General features: G+C 37.0%; 2 protein-coding genes across 2 annotated transcripts; one reads left to right on the plus strand and one right to left on the minus strand.

Annotated features, from left to right (window-relative positions):
• Positions 1-194: 194 nt before the first annotated feature.
• Positions 195-3,980, minus strand: LOC139148573 (uncharacterized). Its single transcript, XM_070720058.1, has 3 exons — positions 3,673-3,980; positions 1,442-1,871; positions 195-1,021 (listed from the first exon to the last, which is right to left on the minus strand). The coding sequence occupies exons 1-3, from the start codon at positions 3,673-3,675 to the stop codon at positions 195-197; spliced, it is 1,260 nt and encodes a 419-aa protein (XP_070576159.1). The 5' UTR covers positions 3,676-3,980.
• Positions 3,981-14,795: 10,815 nt separating this feature from the next.
• On the plus strand, positions 14,796-19,531 carry LOC139148209 (uncharacterized). The gene is made up of 4 exons (XM_070719526.1): positions 14,796-15,111; positions 15,656-15,781; positions 15,978-16,176; positions 17,095-19,531. Exons 1-4 carry the CDS (start codon positions 15,055-15,057, stop codon positions 17,220-17,222), a joined length of 510 nt encoding a protein of 169 aa, XP_070575627.1. The 5' UTR covers positions 14,796-15,054; the 3' UTR covers positions 17,223-19,531.
• The last annotated feature ends 237 nt before the right edge of the window (positions 19,532-19,768 follow it).

The following is a 19,768-nucleotide window of genomic DNA, read 5'->3' on the forward strand; positions in this document are numbered from 1 at the left end:
TTTTCATGGATTTTGGCACATAAAAGATGATTAAGTTGGCAACTAAACAAACAATGGAAAGCGAAGAGCATGTTATTGTCACCCAGGATTGGGTACTAGTTTTAATGCGACTGATAAATCCCTCGGCAAACAAACTAGGGCGCTAGATGCATTTCTCACGAGTATATAAACTCCTGTTGTGAAGGTCAATGAATTTACGCCAAAGTGAGCAGGCCTTCATTTATTTGAAAATCTTTCTTAGACAACATTACAGTATCTTCAGATTTGGGACAACTGAGATCAAACTCCTCGGATGTATTTAGGTACGTGTGATTAGGACGAGCAACAGAGATATTTGCCGATGTCTTGTTAAACACCACGTGTTGATCAACATCTAACCGTTGCCTCTTGACAACGGTTGTACAGGACTGCGATGCAAGATCAAAAATTTCACCTTCAAAGCAGTTATAATTGTGGGAAAACGAATATTTACCTATGACATTGGTTGTAAGTTGGATTTGACCTCCACTTCTTATATCAAACAGAAGATTCAAAGAAAATGCGTGCCTATTAGTGTAGTTCGTCATAAAGTTTAAACCACACGCATTTCTTTCAGTAGCTTTATTGCACATGGCACAGTGGATATTCTTGTAGTACTGCTGTTCGTTCGGAGCTTTGTGTTCAATTATGGAAAAATAGGACCGACACATCAAATGTAAACCTCTACCTTCAGAGAACGACGCATCACAGCTGTCGATATACGGAACACACGCCCTCAGTCGCCTGTCAAATCTTTCTTCCATTCGAAAGATGACGTCCACCGCAGTTTTGTTGCCGGAGTAATCATAATTGGTGGCAAGGACAAAATCTTCAAATGTGTTGATATCTGACGAGTGGAAAAGTGAATTGGAGACTAGATTGACTTTCACCTTCCATTCCACTATCTCAGACTGATTGACACCATTGCACAATGCGCAGTATATGTTGCGGTAGATTTCTGATCCAGCGGGCCACGTGACTGGAATACTTTGAACTGATAAGCCTGCAACAAAGAAACAAACACAAATAAAATACATGAGTAAAGTCGCAAGAACTGGATTACCATTGAAATTGCAACATGACAATAAATGAAGCTGCTTTCTGTACGTACATAAGCAGCTCAAACAACAGCGTCCCTGTATAGAACAACAGTAATGCTTTCGGTCCCAGGGAATAACATGCTAGTTCATACATTGTCGTAATTCAAGTCCATTCTCAGTATTGCTCTCCGACAAGCATGGATTAAAGACACTATGTCTTCTTTTACTGAGATACACCTGTTTTGTTAGTTAGTTATAACGTTTCCAAAAGACACATCTCCGAGTTGGTATAGTCAAGCCAGACTCTTCAAGTCTAATGCAGAACGATGACCATAATTTGATGATTGGAACCAACATGCGTACTTCTATAATTATGAACTCACCTAGAGGGACTGTGGTTTCACACTTCGCCCTGATAACACTGTCTTGCCACGACGACTTGCACTTACCAACCATCCAGACATTCGTCGGTGACGTCGTGTCAATTTTTACGCATGCGTAAATGCCACTGTCGCTCAGTTCCGGCAACTCAGTTTTATCTTCGAGAAATTGGTTACGACAGACGTTTAGGTAGTCAAAACAACAGTCGCCGTAACGCAGGCATTCTTGATCGCAGTTACAGCTCCATCTATAACCGATCATGTGTTGACTGTCCCTGTAATTCAACATCTTACTGCAAAAGTCGTCGCCCGTGAGGAGTGAACATGAGTCTAAACGAATCGAATTATTCTCGTCCATGCATGGGTCGCTGCCCTCTACGGCCGCCAGACTTAATAGCAGTATCAATGATATCGCCATACGAGCCATCGTACACTTTAAAACAAAACAAGGAAAGATAGAAACGTTTATGGATCAGACGAAAAGAAAATTGATTGAACTTGGAACCATTATTGTATGACACAATTTAATTTATGATAGAAAATCGTGAAGCATCCGGTATCAATTCATGAATTTTTCACTCTTTTTGTTTTATTGATGTCAATGACATTTTCTTGTTTCGCTACTGTAACTGGAAAACCTATTAGGCACTTTAAATGAACAAGGCGTGCACATATTTTAAACATAAAATCGCTCTAAGGTTGGGCAAATCATGGTTAGGGCATTGAATATAATCACACGTTACTTGTCATGAAAAATCGTTTATTGATATCACAAAAATGGCCAGATCACAGGAAATGTCGATCATTTTGGAGTATGTAATGTCAACGTTGTCACAGTAATGGTGAGCGGCTATTAAACAGAAGCCTCCCATAACTAAATGTGTCTCCTGACGGATAGACAACAAAAGGGAGATACCAGGGGCGCTCTGCTAACGAACAATTTCCTCATATGCAGATTTCAAGAATTGTAGCTCACATTTACTAGTTTCAAAAATAATTTATTAGTGTCGTCGCTACATTGTTTTTTTGGCTCGAGATCGACATACAGTCACTAAATTTTGGCCAGGATTGAATAGATTGTAAAGTATAGGATCATTTTCGCAGATCTACCGTTATAATTCAGTTTTGCATTTTTTTTTTGTCAGAAGGCGCCAAACTCAGTTCGTCCATGTGAAAGACGCTATCATCAGACATTTGAGAAAAGTCTAACAAATAAAATCAATACATTATCGTTCTAATATGTCGCTTAAGTAGAAGGACTTTTAGAAATGTCGCAAAAAGCTTTAATACCATCTGGTGAGATATAATACGATTGGGAATTGATTCCTATCACGGCAAATTAAATGTATCTACATAATAGACTATTGTCACATAGAAATTCTTGAACCACAGAATCGTCCGCCCATGGATCATGATGCGCTCCTAATAATCTGTAAGATTGTTATTGACATACCGCTGTAAAACTTAGAAATCTCTTTTGTGATCCAGTCATTCAGTTTGACAACAAATGTGTTTGACTCAATAAAAATAGACGCGTATAGTTTATTTGCAAGCTGTTTTTGTAGGTATAAAATATTATATTATTAGAATTGTCATGTTATGTTTCAAAATATTTCACGCATACTTTAGGTAGAACGCACCTCGGGGAAAGATATTCAGACTTTAATATCTAAAATTCTTTTCTGATCTACCACTTGTGGGGGCCTCATTTTAAAGCTCTAGGAGGAAGAAAAACTTTCACTGGCTTAGTTTTTAGAAAATCCAAAATTTATTTTTCCCCCATAGAATTAACACAGGAATGGCGGCCGTTTTGAATTTCAAATATCGCAAAATGTTGGGTAGTTTGTTTCGTTTGCTCCAAAGTTTGCACGGTGCCCCCCAATTGTTATTGTTGATTTGGTAAGACAGTGGGTGAAAGTTTCATTCCGGAAAGTTTGAGCAAAAGTTGAAGTCTTTCACTTTCTAGGCGCGAACTACCTTAAAGCAAAGACACATAACTGCCTGCTGAAGATAACATCAAAGTGAGATTGAACACAAAATTTTACACGTTTAAAGAGTTCTTCATCGAGTGGAAATCGAAAGGAGTCTGCAGGTTGTAGAAAGTGTAGACCACTCCTACCGTAAAGGGTGGATACTATTGCCGTATCACAGAAACATAAATTAATTAAATATATTTGATTAATTAACACAGATTAATAGAAACAAAAACATGGAGAAGACTCATGTTGACTCACCATACGCTGATATCACGAGGGTCTCGAGAAGAAGCTGCCGTATCCTGTTGATGAAAGCCCGTCTACATTCGCTTTGCTTCGGGAGTCTCTCTTTTATCACATTTTAAACCAAAAAAATGATGGGAAAGTCCATTAGGTGTGCAGGTAACGCAGGGTGATCAAGGGAACTAAAGCTTTTATGTAAACGCTACTATGGTGCTCTGAAAAATCTTAAAGTCACTGATTGTCAGGACACTTTTTCAACAATTAGCACTTTTGAAATGTTAATCACCTGGCTAGCAATGCGAAGTGGTCAGTATTATCGTTCGATATTGAGATCATATGGAAGCGAGCAACGCCATTGCCGTAAACAAATGACAAAGACAGTGCTCATGCACTACTAATAGACACCACCAGCCGAAATCAACTGATTCCGTGAAGAAAAATAAATACGCACCCCTTCAGATGTAAAAACAGTGAGTAGTATTGAGACATCAACCATGACAGAAAGAAGCTATACCTTAAAAAGAGAAAAAGAGTATACACTTAACTTTGACAAAGTAAACAACGAGGGAGGGACTGTGGCTTACTGGTGCGTCCGTTGTTGAAGTTAATTCGGTGATAATCTGGTGACAGCGTCCACAGATTAGTGATTCACCCTTGCTTGCTTTGGCGCATTAGGCAATCAAACGCATCAGACGCAACACGATGACAAAACTTCGCGAAAAGGACAAATACGTGACATAGCGAAGGAGAAAAAAATCGTTACAAAACCACATGAGTGCAAACATAAGTCCAAGACACCAAAGGTTGGTAGTATTCTTTATTGGCAATACATATCATAGTCTAACGTATTAAAATAAAATAAACCATAGCAAGAAGAACTAAGTGCTGAGACCAAAACATCCCCACCCCTACCCCTTGGGTCGGACATTTCTGCAACCCCCTATGTCATATTATTTCATATCATATCATGTCATGTTATGAAATGTTATGAAATGTTACGTCACGTCACGTAAATGCCTTATCATATCATATCATATCATATCATATCATATCATATCATATCATATCATATCATATCATATCATATCATATCATATCATATCATATCATATCATATCATATCATATCATATCATCGTCGCCCCTTCGAACAAGTGTACAAAGTGTTGATGTCAGCCAAGTGAACAAAGTGACAGTTTGATCTATAGTGCGACGATGCAGTTTTTGTCGTGTCAAAAGCGTGCTGTTGGAGCCCCAGTATTTTTCGCCTTCGAAGTTCCTTACAAAAATTGAAATCAAACAAATGTTTTTCACTGGTTGACGACAAAAAATGTTCATAAAATGGAATTCGGAAAAGAAGGTTAGAGATCTAGAACTGACAGGTTTTTACAGCCAAGGAGTGGAGGTTGGTGTCTGTTTAGCGGTATACGTCATATTCACGGTATAGTCCTCAATGAATGAACTTTTTTACAGATTGTTCTGTTGTTTATCTGTTGTAAGTCTGACAGTTGTCGAAAGGAGTATGTACTGTTCTTTCTGGGCATGGACACTTTTAGTCTTGGTATATAACCTGTGGCAGACTAGACGATCAGACGATAATGTTAGAGTTTTTGTGTGAATCGATTGAAAACAAGCTAGGTGACAATATAAATGGTACTCCTGCTTGGCAGCAGGCGATATAAAGTGTTGAGGATAGAAAAGTGGCATTCCTGTCATCCATTGTTCATCTTTACACCAATCTGGAGGTGTAGAGCTAAACCCAGGGCCCAAACCTCGTCAGATAAAATTGTCAACTAGAAGAAGCTGGAGATAAACGAGAAGAAACAAGTTGATCGTTATTTCTATTCTAAAACAGACATCAAAGAACCGAGAAACGATATGAGAAACTAGTAACAAAAGCGGTGAACGATTTACAGGCGAAATAAGACGATAAAAAGGAACACTGGCTGAAAGGGATGAAGAGCAAGAACCGAATCTATTGGACAACTGTGTCAATAGTTATCGTGGTAATTTGACATTCAGATAGATAATAGAATCAGAGGGCGAAACGTGGGAGGAAGAGAGAAAATAATTCGTGAAACTCTGAAAACGAAGCCGGACGAAGAAAATGCAGAGAGTGAGAAGTGCCTATTGAGGGCATTCATAGATTGCACGTTAAAGATACTCGAAGACTAATCACTGTGAATGTCGGTCATACAAGACACGGTTCGTAATTTTGCATAGAGCCAGGGACATTTATCCGACAGATGTCAGCGTGAGTGAAGATTTATCATTCCGAGGCCGACGTTATAACGTTGTCACCGAAAGCTCATCCCTTTGCTTACTAAGGAGAAGGAAGAAGGGAAAACCGTCATATTTGTCATTTGATAAATCGATAATTGATTGTAAAAATGTCAATGGAGAGAGATTCTGTTCAGGTGTTGTTTTGGTGTAGTATTGTTTGAGCATCAGGTGGGCTAGGTAGAAAATTCTACTACTTTTTTGAAGTCATTCATCATTTCATGAAAACTTGTTTCAGGCAAGAATGGTCAGTTCATTAGCCATCCACGTTTGAAAACCTACGTAAGATTTAAACTAATGCTTGAGCCTGAATTACAGTGATTTACGCTGAACCGTTGACAATAGGGGAGGTAGGTGTACTGTCTAAATTGAGGAGTTGCCAACACTGTCAGTTATAACTCAGAAGATCGTCTGGTGGTAATATAAGTCGATCACAAAGAAATCAAGTACAAAGATTGTCTGGAAGGAGGGCTGACATGATGGCCAAAACAACAACACCACCAGATCTACACAAACAAATGATGCGTCCTGAACAGTTAGCTGTGTGTGTGGCGTTGTTATGACTATGCATGGCTTCCTTCCAGACAATTTTTCAACTTTAGCAGAGTTGATTTCTTTGTTATTGACTGATATTACCGCCTAGTCGATAATTGCGCCTCGCAGGGTTGGCAACTCCTAAATTTAGACAGCATATCTTGGTATTGCTTACGGTTCAATGCAAAACCACTGTAAATACTTCGCGAAATAACTTTAGGAAGTTTAAAGTAAACCTGGCGAGGCTCAGATGTTCAGAGGGATGTCACTGTACTCATAAAACCCCCACTAAAGCTCTGATTATGTTTTACAGTAAAATCAAGACATTTCAATCGCGGAGGATGAATGTCATTTCTTACTGCTTTGCCTTTTAAATAGTATGACAAAAACGAATTAATACCACAAAATATCATCAATTTCCGACGTACCAAAAGTGTTTTATTTTATTAAGGTGTGAGGGTGTATACATTCAATATAAAAGTGTCTTTGCACTCCAGCCTTTGAAGAAATTATTTTATGAAGGAAATACATCCAGTAAACGTTGGTAATGTTAATACAGAATGTATATGGGCGACATTTTGTCTCTGATCTACTGCTAGCTTGCACTTTTCCTTACAAAAAGTAGTAGGGTCTTTAATCCAGTGCACATTTGAAGTTAATTAGGGGTCAAGCTCCATCTTATCTTACATCTAATGTTCAAGTTGTCACTCAAATTGGTTTTTCTAAAGCAGGGCCGTCTCAGACTACTAGCCTCCGTAGTGTGAACTTAGTATGAGTCAAATATGAACGCTTGCAAGCACTGCCTGGACTGTCGATCAGTAAACCTTAGTAAGGGTAGCCTGGCCTGCTCTATTATCAGCCTATTGAACTGAATTTTTGAGATGTGTAAATGTGTAACGTGATAAGCACATGCACGTGGTATCTACATCTGATATTTTTGTGAGGCGTATAATAACGAATGGCTCCTCGGGGTGGCATACGTGCTGGTAGGTTTTCAGAGAAAAGTTAAGAAAACAAACACAATATTAATACAATTACAAATAAAAACATCCTTTTTCCAAAGGATTACATTAAAATTGAGCGTATGTTAATACACTTGTGTTTTTGTCTGTCTTTGTGTTTTTCCCTGGCTGGCTGGTAGGTTTTTCAACAATCTAATGACGGCAAGCAAAAGTGTTCTTTAAATGGCCTTAGAACAATTAATATGTACAATGTCCACATACAACAAAGTGACTCGAACAGGAATTTTATGATTGTTTATTTTCTAATTTCAAGCATGGTTGCAATTGTTCACACGTCAGTATTTTACAAGTCAGCATCTTTTATTTAAGAAGTCGACGAAATTGCACAAATGTGGGAAAGGTTTTGACACCATGAATTTTAAGATTTTTGAGAGAAACAGGGATGGAGATGGATTGGTGTTGGAAAAGTAATAAACCACCTCATCTCTGACACCCAACACCTTTGTCGCCTATCTCTGGTTCTACACTAAGTTCCCTCGGGACGACCCCGTACAGCAGTTTGGCCTTTAGCTTACACCTGTGCCGCTGTTGGTTGCCCATTTTGTCACTCTCTACTCAGTGACTAGTAATAGCCTGAGAGGGCCATAATAATTGGTAGAGAATCCGGATGGAGAAAAAGATTAGAACGAGACAACTGCATGATTTTGAACGCGGCTCGAGGAAGATAAAGAAACCAAGCGAAGATATCGAAGTGAGAGAAATGGCAGAACGTCAAGTAGAAGATAATGGTTTGGCTCATCAACATGACCTGCATCAATAATTACTGTATGGTATATATGATACAAATTCTGGGCTACATGAACTAGAATTTCAAAACCATGAACAAGGACTCGGAGCCTTAGTCGAGAGAATGAACGATATTGCCATCGCAGTAATCGTCAAAATGTACGGGTGGGGTAGACGGAAGTCAAAGACTGAATAAGATCGACGCTCACATAAATTTGAAACAACTTACACCCGAACGACAGGCGCAAATCTGCGGTCTCATTATGATGACCGTCAATTCAGAAGTATGGTGGGTGACATTGACAGAAAAGCTACATAAGAATTTGGAAGCTCCAGGGAATGTTTCATTACCGATATACAAGACAAGGACCCAGAAGGCTAATCGACCAGAGACTGAAAAGCGCGAAACAGCATCTTGCAGAAAGAGTGGAAGAATACGCCGCTCGGTAGAGAGACAAATCCTGAAATCTCTGATATATATGCATTGTATATTAAAGTCATGCACCTGAAGGGCATGCTGAAAAAATTCTGATATATTAAAGTAATGAGCTTGAAGAGCACGCTGAAAAATATTGAACATACAGATATCTCTGATGTATGTATGCTTGATATGTTAAATTGGGCGTGCTGAAAAATATGACTTATTATTACAGTTACGAAGGGCGCGCCGAAAAATACAACTGAATGATGAAATTTGTGGCTGACACTAGCATTGTAGGAATGATGAGCCTGTTTCAAAATTCAAAAACACACTGACCCCCCTTATTGGGCATTTCAAAAACATGGTGACCCCCCCCCCCCTATCACCAAAGTCAAAAACAGGGTGACCCCCCCCCATGAATACACCGCCCCCCAGGCTGAAGAAACTGACCAGTCCCTTATATATACTGCTTCCGCCAAGCGAATCCGCTTAGCTAAAGACGGTAAAATGACCATAATTATTATTGCTAGTCTCTGTAAATTTTGCCGACTATTTGTTAGTAGTTGTCGAATTTCTTGAGTTAGTCCGAAAACTATTTCAGTGATTGACGTAAGTTTCAAGGCACCTGAGTGCGAACTTCAAAGCAATATCGATATCGGGATAGCAAAATCAGTTACAGACAATCGAGGAAGAACATAAGAGTCTATTAATCTGCGAATTATATGAATCCTAGGTTACTATGAAAGTGAAAAAGGTAATGTTGTGCCCTGGTTGGGAAAGAAAAGTTGAATAAGATTTCAAAAAAAAACGTCAGATAATATAATTTAGAGCAATTTAGTAAAAAAACAAGCTCAGAAAAACGTATAGAGAAGAACGACATCACGGCGATCTTCAAACCTTTCATCATGTTTCAGTCTGAACGGCAACATTTGATGCTATAATCTATGTCAAGTGTCTCTTTTTGGTCAAATCCGACAGAGATGAATTAATTGCGATTTAGTTTCATCGCCCCGACCCGACAGGAAATAATGAAGCTCATGGGCACCTGTATTATCGTGGCATGGCCGTTCACTGCATAGGCCATTGACCGTGCATGGCCAGCAAACAATGTTTTTTTTGATGTCACGAGAGCATTTTTACGCAGTCTGTGAGCAGTTGAGTGATTTGGGGTAGGCCGAAAACAGTTAGAAAAGTAGTTTTTCGTGCTCCGTCCAAATTGGATCCGCATGTTGCCGGTTTTGTCCATGGCAATCAGCAGAGCTGTGGTGGGAGGCCGTATAACGCCGGGAACACACGGCATCGTACGCAGGGCTAGGCCACAACATACTTCCAAAAGAGATCTATCGTAAAATATCGTACTGCAGGTCACCCATTCATAGGCCTACAGTTACACAGATCCACAAACAAACAGGGAGAGGCAATCTGCTTGAAACCATGAAGTAGTCCGTTTGTCTGAACTCATCTGAGGCTCGTGTTCAGTAACCGCTGGTCAAGTATTTTGCTCAGTGGTAAGAATCGTTTATTCATTGTTGACATCGTAATCGATCCGATGGACACAACAAATGTTTGATAGTTTGCACCTTTGCGCGTCCCCTCGTGATTGGCAGCTGTTTGAACGTTAACGCTTTCATCTATTGTTCTTTGGACGCTTCGAACACAGCATCGAAGAAGTTTAGTACCGTGGCCGAAAACGACACTGACCCAGGTGTGTGAAGTTGGTTCCTAGTTCCTAGTTCCTAGTTCCTTATTCGACCCGATCTGAATAAGGAACTGCAACATGAAGTTGGTTCCCGGTTCCTAGTTCCTTATTCAGCCCATTCCGAATAAGGAACTGCAATGTGAAGTTGGTTCCTAGTTCCTAGTTCCTTATTCAAAATTACATTTTTGACCAATTCTAATCGTATTAACGCCATTTGCACTAGTTCCTGATTCATTTCTTAGTTTCTAATTCAGTTCCCGATTCAAATAACATTTTTGTCCCAGTTTACCCCTTTTCAACCAAATTTTACTGCAAATAGAAACCTAGTTCCTAGTTCCTTATTCGATGGTTCCCAGTTCCTTATTCGGACCATTCTGAATAAGGAACTGCAATGTGAAGTTGGTTCCTAGTTCCTAGTTCCTTATTCAAAATTACAGTTTTGACCAATTCTAATCGTATTAACGCCATTTGCACTAGTTCCTGATTCATTTCTTAGTTTCTATTTCAGTTCCCGATTCAAAATAACATTTTTGTCCCAGTTTACCCCTTTTCAACCAAATTTTACTGCAAATAGAAACCTAGTTCCTAGTTCCTTATTGATGGTTCCCAGTTCCTTATTCGGCCCATTCTGAATAAGGAACTGCAATGTGAAGTTGGTTCCTAGTTCCTAGTTCCTTATTCAAAATTACATTTTTGACCAATTCTAATCGTATTAACGCCATTTGCACTAGTTCCTGATTCATTTCTTAGTTTCTATTTCAGTTCCCGATTCAAAATAACATTTTTGTCCCAGTTTACCCCTTTTCAACCAAATTTTACTGCAAATAGAAACCTAGTTCCTAGTTCCTTATTCGATGGTTCCCAGTTCCTTATTCGGCCCATTCTGAATAAGGAACTGCAATGTAAAGTTGGTTCCTAGTTCCTTATTCAAAATTACATATTTGATCAATTCTAATCGTATTAACGCCATTTGCACTAGTTCCTGATTCATTTCTTAGTTTCTATTTCAGTTCCCGATTCAAAATAACATTTTGTCCCAGTTTACCCCTTTTCAACCAAATGTTACTGCAAATAGAACCCTAGTTCCAAGTTCCTTATTCGATGGTTCCCAGTTCCTTATTCGGCCCAGTCTGAATAAGGAAATGCAATGTGAAGTTGGTTCCTAGTTCCTAGTTCCTTATTCAAAATTACATATTTGATCAATTCTAATCGTATTAACGCCATTTGCACTAGTTCCTGATTCATTTCTTAGTTTCTATTTCAGTTCCCGATTCAAAATAACATTTTTGTCCCAGTTTACCCCTTTTCAACCAAATTTTACTGCAAATAGAAACCTAGTTCCTAGTTCCTTATTCGATGGTTCCCAGTTCCTTATTCGGCCCAGTCTGAATAAGGAAATGCAATGTGAAGTTGGTTCCTAGTTCCTAGTTCCTTATTCAAAATTACATATTTGACCAATTCTAATCGTATTAACGCCATTTGCACTAGTTTCTGATTCATTTCTTAGTTTCTAATTCAGTTCCCGATTCAAAATAACATTTTTGTCCCAGTTTACCCCTTTTCAACCAAATTTTACTGCAAATAGAAACCTAGTTCCTAGTTCCTTATTCGATGGTTCCCAGTTCCTTATTCGGCCCAGTCTGAATAAGGAACTGCAATGTGAAGTTGGTTCCTAGTTCCCAGTTCCTTATTCAAAATAACACATTTGAAAGATTCTAATCCTATTTAAGCCATTTTCATTTCAGTTCCTGATTCATTCCTCAGTTTCTAATTCAGTTCCCGATTCAAAATAATACTTTTGTCCCATTTTACCCATTTTTTAACCAAATTTCACTGTGATTGGAAGCCTAGTTCCTAGTTCCTTATTCGATGGTTCCCAGTTCCTTATTCGGCCCATTCTGAATAAGGAACTGCAATGTGAAGTTGGTTCCTAGTTCCTAGTTCCTTATTCAAAATTACATATTTGACCAATTCTAATCGTATTAACGCCATTTGCATTCTTAGTTTCTAATTCAGTTCCCAATCCAAAAAATACTTTTGTCCCAGTTTACCCCTTTTTAACAAAATTTTAATTGCAATTGTAAACTTAGTATCTAGTTCCTTATTCGATGGTTCCCAGTTCCTTATTCGGCCCAATCTGAATAAGGAACTGCAATGTGAAGTTGGTTCCTAGTTCCTTATTCAAAATAACACATTTGAGCAATTCGAATTTTATCAGATCAATTTCATTTCAGTTCCAGATTTATTTTTAGTTGTCATTTAAGTCAATGTATGATTCACAATAATACTATTCCCCAATTTTACCTGTTTTCAACCAAATTTCAGTACAGTTCCTTATTCGACTGATAATAAGAACCCTAGTTCCTAGTTCCTTATTCAGCAAAATATGAATAAGGAACTGCAATGTGAAAAAGGAACTGCAATGTGAAGTTAGTTCCTAGTTCCTAGTTCCTTATTCAACCCAAGCTGAATAAGGAACTGCAACGTGAAGTAGGTTCCTAGTTCCTTATTCAAAATAACTATTTGACCAATTCGTATTTTATTAGGCCATTTACATTTCAGATTTATTTTATAGTTGTAATTTAAGTCAGTTTATGTTTCACAATAATACTATTTCCCAATTTTACCTGTTTTCAACCAAATTTCAGTGCAGTTCCTGATTCGACTGATAATTACAACCCTAGTTCCAAGTTCCTTATTTGATAAAATCTGAATAAGGAACTGCAATATGAAGTTGGTTCCGAGTTCCTAATTCAAAATAACATATTTGACCAATTCGAATATTTATTAGGCCATTAACATTTCCTATTCAGATTTATTTTATAGTTGTAATTTAAGTCAGTTTATGATTTACAATAATACTTTTGGCCAATTGTACCTGTTTCAACCAAATTTCAGTGCAGTTCCTGATTCGACTGATAATTAGAACCCTAGTTCCTAGTTCCTTATTCGGCGAAATCTGAATAAGGAACTGCAATGTGAAGTTGGTTCCCAGTTCCTAGTTCCTTATTCGACCCAAGCTGAATAAGGAACTGCAACGTAAAGTAGGTTCCTAGTTCCTAGTTCCTTATTCAAAATAACACATTTGACCAATTCGAATTTAACTAGGCCATTTTCACTTCAGTTTTTGATTTATTTCGTAGTTTCTAATTCTAATTCCCGAGTCATAAAACTCTTAGCCCATTTTACCCGTTTTCAACCAAATGTCAACTGCAGTTCCTAATTCGACTGATAATTGGAAGCCTATTTCCTGGTTCCTTATTTTACTCAATCTGAAAAAAAACTGCAACTTTTACGTTAAGTTTGATTCCCAGTTCCTTATTCAAAATAACATCTATGACCAATTCTAATTGTGTTGACGCCATTTTCACTTCAGTTCCTGATTCATTTCCCATTTTCTAATTCAGTTGCCCATTCAAAATACTTTTTCCCCATTTTACCCGTTTTCAACAAAATTTTACCGCAGTTCCTGATTGACTGATAATTAGAAGCCGAGTTCCTAGTTTTTTTATTTGACCCATTCTGAAAAGAAACTGCAATGTTAAGTTCGATTCCCAGTTCCTTATTCAAAATAACACCTGCGAACAGTTCTACTTGTATGTAGGCCATTTTCACTTCAGTTCCGGATTCATTTCAGTTTCTTATTCAGTTCCCTATTCAAATAATATTTTTTGTCCATTGTACCCGTTTTCAACCAATTTTTACTACAGTTCCTGATTCGATTGATAATTAGAAGCCTTGTTCCAAGTTCCTTATTCTCAAAATAGAATAAGGAATTGCAATGTGAAGATTGTTCCTAGTTCCTTACTCAATAACACATTTGACCATTCTAATCGTATCGAGGCCACCTTTACTTCAGTTCTTGATTCATGTCTTAGTTTCTAATTCAGTTCCTTATTCACAATAATACCTTTGGCCCATTTTACCCGTTTTTAACCAAGGTTCATTGCAGTTCCTGATTTAACTGATAATTAGAAGCCTGGTTCCCAGTTCCTTATTCAAAGTAACATATTTGACCAATTCAAATTGTATTTAGGCCATTTTCACTTCAGTTCCTGATTCATTTCTTAGTTTCTAATTCAGTTTCCCATTCAAAATAATACTTTTGGAACATTTTACCCATTTTCAACCAAATTTCATTGCAGTTCCTGATTTAACTGATAATTAGAAGAATAGTTTCTGGTGCACATTATTTTAACTTGCATGTTTATTATTATCCAGAATTTAACCAAGTTCTTAGGCTAGCCCACCATTTGTAAAACACAAAGACAACAATCATGTAAAAAAAGGCTTTGCAGACAAACTTTATAAACTGAAAGCAGAGAAATCATACTGTCAGTTGTCAACAAAAGTAATAAACTATCTCCAGAAATGCTTCAGTTATGCCCTAAGTCAAAACAACAGCAATGTGAGTGATCTAGAAAGAAACCTTAGGGCAATAGTCCCCCATGCATTTGGTGATCACACTAATTGTGATACAAAGTGGTGCCAATATATGAAAGATCCAGCTCAGTATAAGCACAAAAGCCTCCCATACGGTAAAGATTTGTGTGGTGAAGATCTAAGGAAGGACTTAGATAGTATCTTGAATTTGTATATAGCCAATTCGAGTGACCTTGCGAGATTAGGTTCATCACAAGGAAACGAAAGTTTGAATATGGTGATAGCTTCAAAAGCACCGAAAGCCAACACTACAGCAGTTCTAACAGCTTTAATATGCATGTGGCTGCAGCAGTTGCCCAGAAGAATATAGGACATACATACATTAGTAAGGTTGGTAAAAGAATGACTCAGTGATAGAGTGAGAAGCTAGGTCAGTTTAACATTACTAGTGAATACCATATAATGTTAAAAGTATACGGTCACCTATTTGAATTTAGTGACAGTTACAATGGAAAGCGAAGAACTAGCCAATCACAGATTTCAAGTTAGTGGCTGTTTTTTAAAAACAGAGTCCTCACATATCCATTTTGAATACCCTAGGTGACTATATCTTTAAATGCTTATTTTGTTAGACCAGTAACCTTGGCAACAGATCGTTATAATTTTCTCTACCTAGCTCAGCATGGCAACCAGTCATATAACATTAAATTGACCCATTACATTCCCAGATGCTGTTCATCCCAAAAAATCACAGTTTGGCAATCATAATGAGGAATATAATAAGACAGACTGAGAACCTGCATACATTGTAATTACAATATATTGTACTCTGCAAGGGGAAATGAAACTTTTAAATAACTTCCATGTGAACCAGTCAGTTACTTTGCTCAACTCCCAACAGGCAAATACGCTTATTGTTATTGCTTGATTGCAGGTTCACGAAGAAAATTTACTCTCACCAAGTAGAACATGCCAAATTTATGGTGCCAAATTGGATAAGAAAGTCCAGGAAGTGAATGACAGAGTTAAGACCAAGGAAGGGAAGTTGAAGCGGCTACAGGTATGTTGACGTGAGAGAATTTAAAAATAAATTAAAATGAATGCCACAAACAGTGTACATACATACAGAGTGAGACAAAGACAGACAAGCAGACAGACAGCCATAAATAACATGGTTATTTGTAAATATTTCTTATATGAGAACCACTCACTAGATCATACAGTTTTTTTGTCAAATTTTATTTCTTGTACTTCAGCAAAAAGAGAAAAGAGCCCAGAAGATAGCAGCCACTGAGGTTCGAGAAGGGAGTACGTATGAAAAGGATATTGGGCTGTCCATGTCATCAGAAAAATCCAGGGTTGAGATTCCAGAGCCTATTGTAGCACCTGAACTTGTGTCTCTACCTTCAGGATCATACACACCTGTGATATTTGATATAGAAACTACATCAGCATGTAAGTACAGTGTGTAAGATCAGTTTTGGAGTTTCTATTGGCATGTTTTCTTGAAAGCTTTTATTTGCATTTTATTGTTCTGCAGTTTCATGTTTGACTCTAAAAATATCCTATATTAAATCCAAACTAGTTAGCACACACCAACACTTCATTGTATTTATCAGTGAACATACACGGTATTTGGAAATTATCTATGATTTTGAAAGAGTGCATTAGTTGTGGTTGGCAGTGTCTTTTCTGCATTTTACTAGTTATCCTTAATGAATTAGGTCAGAGTAATTAAATTCTTAGTTTTGTGTCCACAAAAATTGTTAAAGGAACACAGGTAAGTGGTCCAAAAAACACCCAAAATTAACACACAACAAATTTGCCCTTTTTGGCAGTTTCTTTTAACAAGAGCACACATCAGTGGGGTAAACTTAAGTAGTCTTGTAGAGGTTACACTGTTTATGTTGCAACATGATTCAATAATACTAATATGACTAACTGAAGAAGAAAATTGCATTAATTTAAAAGTCAGACATTGTTTGGGGACAGAACATCACCAAAAACATTTTTTTTGCTACAAAATTGCATTCTTTTTTCTCAGTAAATCTCTGAAAACCTATGCATGCGGACACAAAACAAAAAATACTTTAGTCTTAATGGCAAACACAGGTTGACAAAACAAAGTATGCTTGGGTTTCATAGAGATGTATGTAGTTTGAATCAATTTGGTGTAAAAGTCATGATGCTTGTTGATATTCCATATGAAAGTATTGTTCATACAAAAAGTGAACATAGTAGATAGAACACATTATTCAACTTCAGTAACTTCCCGACTGTAACCAAAATCAATGTTTTTACACAGCCTGGATTGACTCTATATTACTATTCAGAAGACTAAACTTTTCATGTTTTATTTTTATTGAATTTCAGACTCAACTGCAGAAATCACTCAAATTGCAGCTGTGTCAGGAGATTCCCAGTTCAGCCAGTATATTTGCCAACACAGCCAATTTGTCGCATTGCCAGTGAAAAACTCGCCTTACTGTGAAAAATGGTAAATTGTACTATGAAGGAACCCAGTGACTACAGTTCCCGAGGAGACATGCTTGAATAATTTTATTACATTTATCTGTAGATTTGATAATCCAATTTTAATTGCACACAATGCTCGATCTTTGGATTGTAGGTATTTATTGCAAGCCATGAACAAATGTTCCTTGACAGATAAGTTTCTCACAAGTGTGTGTGGATTTGTAGATTCTTTACCTCTGTTCAGATCACTTTATCCTGACAGGTCTTCATATTCCCAAGAAAGTCTTGTAAATGACTATGTAGGGCAACACTATGAAGCTCACAATGCTGTTGCTGATGTTCTTATGTTACAGAAATTATTGAACACCTGCGGGGTTACTGTATCATTGATGATAGAGAGAAGTTTTACATCACAGTGGATGATCCAATATCTCAGTTACAAAAAACAACAATGTACTAATTACAGCACACTAATCTCCCTTGTAAATAATAACATTTTAAGTCAGTCTATGGCAAAGAAAGTTGCAGGATCTGGTCTGAATTACAGACACCTTCACATAACATACCAAAGGGGTGGATTGGATGCCTTAAGAGAGTTGTTTACTGAACATGATTGTAATGGTTCTGTAAGAGTAACAAAGTCAACCCAAATAATAAAAAGTGTATATGATTTTTTTCACTCTTTTGCCAGTGATGTGAAACAAAATGTCCCATGAGGTAACTATGTTATTTCATTATGCTTCTGACTCTAAGAAAGGTCATCTATAAATTTTCACTGTAAGGCCAAAAAAAGAGAAAAAAAATGTTTCTGGTCATTGACATGTGGCAAAAATGATGCTGCTTTTTTGCTAACAAAATATTGTAATTGGGCCATACCCATGTTTGGTATGGTATATTTCATCCTAAATGGTTTATTTGAGCCTTTCACACCAGCCAGCCCACTGCATTAAGGTTTATACTCGTATAATTGAACTAGACATAGCATTTAAGTGAGATTACCCACAATTCTCCTCGGTTGTAGACAGGATATTAACCCCTTGACTACCTGTAATGCTGGAAATCCGGCGCCATAAGAAATTAACATTTACATTTAGTGAGAGAAAGTTCTGGCATGATGTATTATGAAATTTGCATAATTTATGCACAAAAATCTATGCAAAAATCAAAATTTTATATATTGATATTTTTTTTTACAAAACTAATTTATTAATTACAATAAGTAAAATTAAATTATCAACAATACACAAATTATTTTATAATTAAAACTTGATATAAACTTAGCCTGTGGTAAATGTGAATATATTGTTGGTGGTAGTCAGGGGGTGAAGTTGCACTTCATTTCAATGCATTTCTTTGCAGTTTAATTCTTTGATTGTCATTTTTATAAATATTAAGTGAAGTTATATTGCAGTTTTTTTCAGGCAGGCAAGACTGTCATCAGCTTATCGTTGTAAAGTCATGATATTTCATCAGTTTATGTAGATTTCTTCTGTTGTATCCATTCATAGAAATCTATATTCTTTTCTTGACCATCACAAGTGCAGAGTCCCTGTTCTACTGCAAAATAATCCCAATAACTTGAAAAAAAAGTCTGTTCGAATATATTGTTGAGATTGCTATCTCCTTCAAACAGAAATGGTAATTTTTATGAATATTACAATATCTACTCAAAACCATGAGTGTAATAACAATATACAGTATTAGCCATTTAACAAAATAATTATTAAGGTACTCTGTCTACAGAAGAGATTTTACACTTCAAGACTTATCTGTGTATGATATATTTCACTTACTGTGTATGCATGGCAATATGACACAAAGAGATGGACAGGCCAACAGAAAGTAATGAGTCTATATATGTATCTGTTTTTGTTTATCTGTTGGCATATCTACTGTTTGCCTCTGTCTGTTCTTTTTGTATGACCCTGGCCAAAGTATCTTCAAACCTCTGGCATTGTCTTGGTATCCTGGCTTGGTCAGCTCTGCCTTTAAAAACATGTAAGTTAATTGTAGAGATTTCAGCCAGGGTCAATGATACAGAAAGAATAGAGGCAAACAAGTGGAGACGGTATAGATACAAACAGATCCCTAGTTCTGTTTTGGTTGACCTGTCTAGATCTGCATTTTAACTTTCAACAGAGTTTACAGTTTACATTTTACTGCTAGAAGCTTTCTGGGTGTGAAATATAATTAAGAATGTACAAGCGGTAAAAAATGAAAGTATTGTCATTTCCTAAACTGTCGATTTTTTTAATTCTTGGATTCTTCTTTGTAAGCATGATCAAAATGTGTAATAAAATATGGGGTTCCCCGCGCTCGTTTGAGCTACACAAGACCATGAATTGTAATATTTTTTGAGGATAAATGCTGAGTCAGCATTTTTCTACATGGCCGAAATCATTCAATGCCGTTATCTTAAAATTAAGCTTAGTGACAATACAGTATTAGCGTATCACTGTTATTTATTTCTTTTGACTAAGTTGTTTGCAAATTTTCATTAAAATGACAATAGTAGCAGTTGCTTTTCCAGCAACTCTCCATGCAATCCTATCAGAAGAGACAAATTCCATGC

This window comes from Ptychodera flava, chromosome 13 (assembly GCF_041260155.1).
Source record: "Ptychodera flava strain L36383 chromosome 13, AS_Pfla_20210202, whole genome shotgun sequence".
In the NCBI taxonomy this organism is placed as follows: domain Eukaryota; kingdom Metazoa; phylum Hemichordata; class Enteropneusta; family Ptychoderidae; genus Ptychodera; species Ptychodera flava.

Bases quoted from the DNA above. Each gene is read 5' to 3' on its own strand.
- LOC139148573 (XM_070720058.1), bottom strand. The intron at 1,022-1,441 runs GTGAGTTCATAA...TCTTTGTTGCAG, and splicing joins TGAAACCACAGTCCCTCTAG to GCTTATCAGTTCAAAGTATT.
- LOC139148209 (XM_070719526.1), top strand. From the start codon at position 15,055: ATGCATGTGGCTGCAGCAGTTGCCCAGAAGAATATAGGACATACATAC. The intron at 15,112-15,655 runs GTTGGTAAAAGA...GCTTGATTGCAG, and splicing joins GACATACATACATTAGTAAG to GTTCACGAAGAAAATTTACT. The intron at 16,177-17,094 runs GTAAGTACAGTG...ATTGAATTTCAG, and splicing joins TATAGAAACTACATCAGCAT to ACTCAACTGCAGAAATCACT.